This window comes from Nematolebias whitei, chromosome 2, assembly GCF_014905685.2.
Source record: "Nematolebias whitei isolate Nwh7 chromosome 2, NemWhi1, whole genome shotgun sequence".
In the NCBI taxonomy this organism is placed as follows: domain Eukaryota; kingdom Metazoa; phylum Chordata; class Actinopteri; order Cyprinodontiformes; family Rivulidae; genus Nematolebias; species Nematolebias whitei.
In genome coordinates this window covers 14,508,061-14,515,818 of record NC_056499.1, presented here as the reverse complement: position 1 = coordinate 14,515,818, position 7,758 = coordinate 14,508,061, and the positions used below count along the sequence as shown (strand labels likewise).

General features: G+C 38.7%; 1 protein-coding gene across 1 annotated transcript; it reads right to left on the bottom strand.

Moving 5' to 3' along the window:
* Nucleotides 1–2,553: 2,553 nt before the first annotated feature.
* On the bottom strand, nucleotides 2,554–4,857 carry LOC119429420 (the record flags this gene model as incomplete). Its single annotated transcript, XM_037697055.1, is given in 3 exon segments — nucleotides 2,554–2,860; nucleotides 4,427–4,558; nucleotides 4,693–4,857. Coding segments are annotated over 3 exon segments (446 nt in total), but the record flags the coding sequence as incomplete, so codon positions are not given.
* Nucleotides 4,858–7,758: the final 2,901 nt, after the last annotated feature.

The following is a 7,758-nucleotide window of genomic DNA, read 5'->3' as shown; positions in this document are numbered from 1 at the left end:
ATGTTCCCCACAACCTTACAAGGCCTGAAGCAGCGATGCATGACGATCAGAACAAAGTGACGAGCAGAACGTGGCTGCTGAGCATCACTGTGACATTTTTCATTAAGGAACCCAGTTGACTCGTGGTTCATGGTTCAGGTAACGACTGTATATTTCAAAAAATTGACCACTTGGATCGGTCAGCGCATATTTTTTTTATACCAGCAAATTGCTGAAAGGGGAATAAAAATGTAATTTTCGGAAGTAAAAAAAAATAAATCTTTGGAGTGACTAGGTTTATTACTAGTTATTTGAAACAAACAAACTGATCATCATCCTAGCTACTTGAAAAGCTTCAGATCATAAAAAAAAAGCTAAACGTTTTATAGCAGTCTCTAAAAATTAGTAGAAAATAGGTTAAGTGACAATATTTCACATCTTTCAATTATCCAAAAATGCTTCATTTTAAAATAATGTAACTTTCCCATTTCGAACCAGATACAGAATCTTGAAAGAAGAGGAATGAAAGTCAACCATAAGACAGAGTACATGTGTGTGAATGAGCAGGAGCCCAGTGGAACAGTGAGGCTACAAGAAGCAGAGGTCACAAAGGTGCAGGACTTCAAGTACTTGGGGTCCACTGTCCAGGAAAATGGGGAGTGTGGTAAAGAGGTGGTAAAAGAGAGTCCAGGCAGGATGGAGCGGATGGAAAAAAGTTTCAGGAGTGATTTGTGACAAAGGGGTGTCGGCAAAGGTCAAAGGAAAAGTTTACAAGACAGTGGTGAGACCAGATATGTTGTATGGAGAATTGACAAAAAGACAGGAGAAAGAACTGGAAGAGGCAGAAATGAAGATAGAGGTTCTCATTAGGAGTGACAAGGATGGATATGATTTTGAATGAGATCATCAGTTACAGCACAGGTTGAACAACTGGGAGATGAACTGGCAGCTGCATTTCTAACCATGTTAGAAATGCAGCTGCCAGGAAAAAGACAAAGACGAAGGTTAAAGAGAAGATGTATGGATGCAGAGAGGACATGGAGGTAGTTGGAGTGAGAACAGTGGATGCAGAGGACAGAGATGGAGGAGGATGACTCGCTGTGGAACCCCCTGAAGAGGGAACAGCTGAAAGCATAGATCTAACTTTGGATACTGTCAGTAAACATTTACGAAGGTGATATTTTAGAACATTAAATATTTGCATGTGGACACAAATGCGTAGTTATAAATTTTATTATCTCATCCCTAAAAGGTTAAAGGTCAGAGTTAACCTACTGCTCAAGCAAAGTAATCTCATTTGCCTCGAGTACAAATGCACAAACAGAACAAAAACAAAAAACAGTTGTAGAAAAACCGGACTCCTTGTTCTCGAACTTCCATGTTTAAGACAAATTCAAACGGAGCATTAAAAAACACTTCATGTTCACCTTCAACCTTTTGTGGCCTATTTGCAGACATTGCACAAGAGGGCAAAACAAGTGACTCTGAAAACTTTAATAGGGCGTTTCCCAGTTTGACCCAGTCTTTGGTTTGACCGAAACAAACGCCTGAACAAAAATAAATAACCAAATGTAAAAAATTAATTACCGACCTTATTCATGCCATTTCCCATGATGCCTTTGGACCAGTTTAGTGCGAGCTACACTTTAGACTGAAAACGCCTGCGATACGTCACAGTGAACGTTGAGTCCACAACTAAAAACCGGACCGAGCTCCGACCTTAAAGCAGCTGACTGCTGCCAAGTTATTTTTTTTAAATATCGTTAGGTTCGTTTGTCATTAATCTCGCGGCCCCGACAGTTCCGTCACGCTGCATCATCTTCCGGATTGTTTGAACGTAAAACGGCCGCGTTCATCCGGGAAGTGACGTCATAGCACGGCACACAGGCGCAGTCCAACCTTCACTACTAGGAAGCGACGAATGCGCCAGTGTGTAAACAAACGTTTCAATTTATTTACACGACCTCGTGCCTTTTCTTTATATCCAAAAATGGGATTTAAATCTGGGCCAATTACCGGATATACTGTCAAATTATATTTTCAAACTAATTTACTAATTCAAAAATTTTACTTAGGTATTTCAGATGCAAGCTAGGTGCTCCAAATGCAAAATCTAATACAAGCTTAGGTAGTTACACAAGTTTACTAAATAACATTCACAATCACATTTTTAGCATTTTACATAGCTTTCTAATGTAGCTGTTTTTTTGTTTAGTTTCGTGTGTTCCTTGTTTTAAAAAACAGGCCTCGGTTGTAAATGAGTCATTGTGGCTCAATGAGACTAACCTGTATAAATAAAGGTTGAATGAACATACAGGTCACAAAGCCATTTTCTATACCTGCTTGATCCTGTGCTGGGTTTAAGCTGGTGTCCATCTCCAGCAGTCACTGAGCAAGAGGTACCTACACTCCGGATAAGTCATCAATCCATCACTGGTTTCACATAAAACACAGCGGGTTAATACAGAAAATAATCTTAGGAAGTACTTTTCAAGTTTGTTCACTTCTCCTTTGTCCCGTCTCCAATAAGTGAAACATAAATCAATGTAGGTGTCAAAGTAAAACAACAACAGGTTTGAATTTAATTTTTATTCTTCTATACACATGGACCTTAGGAGGAAGGGATCTTCCAAAATGCACAGATTGCAGTAAAATGTGAACAAAACAAAAAAATCAGAAATAAAGGTATTCTTGTATCTTTGAGCTGGGTCTGCTTTCAAGTGTGTGATGATTTACTGGTCCTGTGACTTTTTCCACTGCTTGTTCTCGTAGTCCCACTTGGATGAGAGGCCTTGCACTGGGTTGACTCTCATGTCCAGCATCCGCTGCAGCTCCTTCTCCTTGTACTCTTTGTCGAAAGTGTGTGGAACAGGTCCAAACACTGCAAAGAGAAGGAATAAACAGGTTAGGCAATAATGAAAACAATTGGGAGAATATTACATTTTTACTGAAAAAATGTAATAACATTTTCCATGTTATTTTCATAATTATATATATATATATATATATATATATATATATATATATATACACATGTATATATATATATATACATACATACATACATACATACACATACAGGTCCTTCTCAAAAAATTAGCATATTGTGATAAAGGTCATTATTTTCCATGTTATGATAAAAATGAAACTTTCATATATTTCAGATTCATTGCACACCAACTGAAATATTCAGGACTTTAATTGTTTTAATACTGATGATTATGGCATAAAGCTCACGAAAACCCAAAATGCCTGTCCCGAAAAATTAACATATTTCATCCCACCAATTAAAGACAAGTTTTTTAAATACAAAAAACTCCAACCTTCAAATAATCATGTTCAGTTATGCACTCAATACTTGGTCGGGAATCCTTTTGCATGAATGTCTGCTTCAATGCAGCGTGGCATGGAGGCAATCAGCCTGTGGCACTGCTGAGGTGTTATGGAGGCCCAGGATGCTTCAATAGCGGCCTTAAGTTCATCCAGAGTGTTGGGTCTTGCGTCTCTCAACTTTCTCTTCACAATATCCCACAGGTTCTCTATGGGGTTCAGGTCAGGAGAGTTGGCAGGCCAATTGAGCACAGTAATACCATGGTCAGTAAACCATTTACCAGTGGTTTTGGCACTGTGAGCAGGTGCCAGGTCGTGCTGAAAAATGAAATCTTCATCTCCATAAAGCTTTTCAGCAGATGGAAGCATGAAGTGCTCCAAAATCTCCTGATAGCTAGCTGCATTGACCCTGCCCTTGATAAAACACAGTGGACCAACACCAGCAGATGACATGGCACCCCAGACCATCACTGACTGTGGGTGCTTCACACTGGACTTCTGGCATTTTGGCATTTCCTTCTCCCCAGTCTTCCTCCAGACTCTGGCACCTTGATTTCCGTATGACATGCAAAATTTGCTTTCATCTGAAAAAAGTACTTTGGACCACTGAGCAACAGTCCAGTGCTCCTTCTCTGTAGCCCAGGTCAGGCACTTCTGCTGCTGTTTCTGGTTCAAAAGTGGCTTGACCTGGGGAATGCGGCACCTGTAGCCCATGTCCTGCACACGCCTGTGCACGGTGGCTCTGGATGTTTCTACTCCAGACTCAGTCTGGAGCTGTATGCCATAATCATCAGTATTAAAACAATTAAAGACCTGAAATATTTCAGTTGGTGTGCAATGAATCTGAAATATATGAAAGTTTCATTTTTATCATTACATTATGGAAAATAATGACCTTTATCACAATATGCTAATATTTTGAGAAGGACCTGTACAAATCAAGATTGAGTCAGGTCCTCTGGACGAGTTCTTTATTGAAAAGTTTTGTTTATTTCAGTCATGACTTAAGTCATGATTGAAAAAGTCTTTTGGATAAAGGACAAAATATTTCAGCAAAGAAGAATCCGACCAGTGGACCTGACTCAACCTTATTAGATACTTTTTTTTTTTTTTTTACCATAATGTCTCTGCCAAAGAATGATCAGGCCAGTGAAACCAACGCAGAAAAAGATGCCTCCAAACACAGTCTTCCACTCCGATGATCCCTGGTTCATCTCAGCAAAGCTCTCTTTGAAGCTGATGCGGTACACTAAACAAGGAAAGGCGCATGGCTCTGAGTAAAGCCTTTCACACGTTTAAGACTAAAAACAAAGTAATATACTTGAAAATACACTCTTTCCTCATTTTGGCAAACAAGACATGGTATGTGTCATTAATTCTTACATGCAAGCTTCTCTTCATTGGAGAGTGCAGCCCATGAGCCCTTCTCTTTATCCTTGAGAGACTTCTGCTCAGGAGTCAGGGCCTGAACATAGGTGACATCAGGCAGAGGGGTATCCTGCCTGTCAAAGTAGCCAGGGAGAGTATAGTCCTCCACCTTTGCAACACCTATAGGAAAGGACAATTATGACTTATGGAATTCTGACACCAAATGCCTTTATTCAAGTAAAAGAGAAAAAAAACATTGTAAGAATCGCATGACTCAACTGCCGAAAGCAACGGACTACAGCAAACATTTGAATGCAACATTTGATGCACCAGATTTTCTTGTTTTGTTTTGACGATGTTGAACCCACTCAAACTTTGATGTTTTTATTTGTGATCATTTCTTGTATGACCCGAGCCTGCATACAACCCGTTCTCTACAACTAATTTATATATACCTACAGAATAATCTGAATTTAATCAGAAATCTCCACAACCTATGTAGCAAATCATCACCGAGCAGGTATTTGAGATGTTATTAATTGTACTAATATATCTCAAATGTTTATCTGTGATTTCAGAATAAATACACAATAAGTTTTTAGTGCTTTTGCTTATAGTGTGGGGTTCTTGTGTTGGCTGAAACAAACATTTAGTTAATATTTAAAAAATGTCCTGATGATTCAAAATTAATGATTTAGGTCAACCTATTCAAAGTTACAGAGGTCTTTTTCTACTTCAGCCCAAAACACAAGAAAAATGGTCATGCTGTATATAACTAGCAGACAGTTAAATACTGATCAACATGATTGATAACAGCAACAGAGGGTTTAAAAAGTATTGTTTTCTACTTATCAAAACCCACTTGTGTTTTTTATTAAAGCAGAGTAATGCCCTGCCACCATTTCTCTCAAGAATAACTCAACCGAGTATTTAACTCCTTGTGTTACGACAGTCTTTTTAAAAATTTACAAAAAATATTTTCCCACAGTAACTTTGATTTGATTCATAGAAGACTTGACTACAAAATGAGCTTCAACATTCTCAAACCGATTGCTATCATTTGTAATAAGTAGCCTGTATTAAATGAGTTATCAGCTCCGAAAATGTTCTATTGAAATTAAATAAAAATATAACCATAAGAATAAGAAGAATGTGCAAAATCAAAAATGCTATCTTCACTTTTTAGTTAAAAAAGGGCGTTTGCAATGAACAATGTATTTTACCAAAGCATTGGTGAGTACAGTTCTGCAAAAAAGAACAAGATAGTAATGAATTGTGTTGCATATAATATATGTTGAGCAAATAAAATCCTAAACGGTAAGTCAATAATGCTTGGCATATTACATTTATTGTAGTCAGATTATCCCTGTACCATAATGGTGTTCTTATGAATTCTTCCTCACATTTGTCATCAACCTCATCCTTGTTTTTACAGCAAATCTCGACAAAGCTGTCGTTCATGAACACTTTGTGTGCATTTTCTGAGACAGTTTGACTGTTTCTCATCACTATAATATGTAAGAAAGCAGCAGTTTGTCCTCCTGCAACTATATATATATATATATATATATATATTTATTTATTTCATTTACCCTTTATTTATACAGGTAGTCTCAATGAGCCACGAGAACTCATTTTCAAGAGAGACCTGTTTAGGGAGCAGATGATGGGGGTTAAAGGCCTTGCTCAGGGGCCCAGAGTGGGACGAATGAGGGTGGAGGCAGGTGTGGGTGTTTCACCTTTTCCACCCACATTTTGATGTTGACGGTACCGGGACTTGAACCTGCAACTTTCCGGTAACAGGCCCATCTTCTAACCTCTGCGCCACCACTCCCCATAATAAAAGTTATTGCCTGATCAAGTGATGATGAATTATCCCAGTTTTGTGAACTGTAGCATATCATCTTGCTGTGTTTAACAACAAACTAATAAATGATCTGCAGAAGACAATGAGATGATATTTAATAGAATAAGAATACCTTCATATTTAAAATCAAAATTAAACTATGTAAATGTTCACATGCATAAGTGACACCAATATGAAAATAATTCAACTAATCCAGTATTTCCCAATTTCACTGGTCTCACACACTGCTCTTCATTATATCCTGATGCATGCTCAATAATCCAGGTAGAAAAATCCAAAAAAGTTCAATCTGGTCCTCTGGACATTCAAAAAAACAAAAAACAAAACAAAGCAAAAAAATCTAGAAACGTTTCGTCTCTCATCCAAGAGACTTCCTCAGTCTGAGGTGCTGTTTTCAGCTCAGTCTCTTAAATAGCACCGTCTCAGAGTGGATCAACCAGTTTGCTGCTGACAACCAAAACCAGCTGATCACATGCTCAAGAAGGACCATCAGCCTAACAATGGGTCATTAGCACACTGATGGCTGTTTACTACTCACAGAGGGCTGAGTGATACTAGCAATCACAGCATTGTAAGAGGGGGACAGTTGAACCCAGAGGCCTCCACCCCTGTTTAATGATGGACGATTTCTTTTCACAAAGATGGCCTCCTTTACTCCTCTCTCAAACCATTGTTCCTCTCTGTCCAGGATGTGAACATCTTCATCCTTGAAAGAGTGACCGTCATCACATTGTGTTGCCGCTGCAGGCAAAAACAGCACTTTTTATATTGGCGAGCTATTTTAATGGAATGGCCGATGTCCGGTATTGAACTTTAACGCTAATATCAGCCAATACCGATACCATGCCGATAATATCATGCATCCCTAGCAGAAACACATCTAAAACATACAGCACAGTGTCCCTCAAGGACCAGGTAAAATGAGAATGCTGCTCATATATACATATATATATATATATATATATATGTACATATATACATGTACATATACATGTATATATATACATTTTTCACTTCCGGCGAGCTGATGGACAGCAGCTCCCTCCGGCTTCTCTGCAGTCTTTTATCATCAAACTGACCCGTTTTTCGAACCGGACTAAAGTTGGTCCTCCTTCCAACCGAATTCGGTGTTCAGTGACTCAGAGAGCCGGACGGGACCGTCCAAAAAAAAAAAATAATATTTTGGCCCTGGACCGATCGGCCGCTCCCCCCCC